Source organism: Anarrhichthys ocellatus, unplaced genomic scaffold (genome assembly GCF_004355925.1).
Source record: "Anarrhichthys ocellatus isolate YVR2014 unplaced genomic scaffold, GSC_Weel_1.0 scaffold9386, whole genome shotgun sequence".
Classification (NCBI taxonomy): domain Eukaryota; kingdom Metazoa; phylum Chordata; class Actinopteri; order Perciformes; family Anarhichadidae; genus Anarrhichthys; species Anarrhichthys ocellatus.
This window is the reverse complement of record NW_022289360.1, coordinates 1-1,383: the sequence shown is the minus strand read 5'-3', so window position 1 is coordinate 1,383 and position 1,383 is coordinate 1. Positions and strand designations below refer to the sequence as shown.

General features: G+C 41.1%; 1 protein-coding gene across 1 annotated transcript; it reads left to right on the top strand.

The window, feature by feature from the left end:
* Positions 1–271: 271 nt before the first annotated feature.
* Positions 272–1,377, top strand: LOC116380888 (SS18-like protein 2). Its single transcript, XM_031842711.1, has 4 exons — positions 272–477; positions 783–859; positions 1,042–1,120; positions 1,228–1,377. Exons 1-4 carry the CDS (start codon positions 409–411, stop codon positions 1,285–1,287), a joined length of 285 nt encoding a protein of 94 aa, XP_031698571.1. The 5' UTR covers positions 272–408; the 3' UTR covers positions 1,288–1,377.
* Positions 1,378–1,383: the final 6 nt, after the last annotated feature.

Genomic DNA, 1,383 nt, shown 5'->3' with positions numbered 1-1,383 from the left:
TACAGTTACATTTAAGTTGAAACTTCCCTCGTAGTACTTCAAACCCTCGACTAACTGGTCATAGAAGCTCTGTCGATGAGTGAGGTCATGGAAAAGTATTGCACTCTGCACAAATGCATATTTTCCACAAATGTATCTCGTATCTTCACGATACGCGATAAATGTGAGCTAAATATTCAAAATATAAATCAGCTTAGCTAGAAAATTGTAACGGATGTATTTTGTCACATTGCTAGACTGCAACTCTCCAGAAGATGGCGGTAGTGCAACAACAATGGTACGTGCGTCGATCGAGGAAGAGAACGAAGAAGAAGAAAAACTCGACGAAAGAGGTAGAAACAAAGAAGAAGAAGCATCGCTCTGTCGCAAACATAAACAAGCGGCAAAACCAACTTTGTCTTCACAAATATGTCGATTGTCTTTGTGCCAAAGAAACTGCGAGGAAGGGCGAAAATTAACCAAGAAACAATACAGAGGGTAAGACACCAGTAAATAGCATTTAACTAGCTATTAGCCTATTCTCCCGTACATTAAACTATGATGGGAGCTTGGGTAGTTAGCCGCTAGCTAGTGTTGGTTACTTCACTTGTTTATCCATCATTCTATCTTTGTTTACTCAGTTTGGCCTTGTGCACGCTGAAGACCAGCATCCATTTAGGGCTGTTCTTGGTGGAAATGTTTGGTGTTGCACTCAGTGACTTTGTTTCCAAAGGTAGCCAACACGTGTTAAAATCAACACATTAGCTAATGCATATTAGTCCATTTGTTTTCGTCTGTCCCAGTTGCTGGATGAAAACGACCAGATAATTCGATGCATCGCTGAATACCAGCAGAAAGGACGAGCAATGGAGTGTGTGCAGTAAGTCAAAACAACCCTCAGTGTCTGTTACCGATGCAGCTAACTGCTAATGCATTCTTATGTAATGAACATCCAGTGGTCCGCACACTGTCGTGAGTTGTATTGTGTAACGTTATCTATGCGGATACGCGTCTCTTTTCTAATCATTGCTTTCAGCTGCTGTTCTTTTTTCTCCCCAACAGATATCAACAGATTCTGCACCGCAACATCGTCTATTTGGCAACCATAGCTGATGCCAGCAACATGGATCCCTCCACACATGTGAGGACAAACTGCACAATTCACGAATAAGTCCTGCAGTAATAACAGAATTGGTATTGTTCCGTTGTTTGATTTGCTTATTTCTACTATGATGTTTCTGTTTCCAGCCTACATCTAATGAAAGCTCTGCTTCAACACCAACTGTGAATGGGCCCCGTGAGACATGATGGTTTGGATGGGGGTGTGAACTCTGTGATGGGGAGGATTTTACATCACACAAAATATATTTATCATAACTATTATTGTTTTTCAATGATGTTACC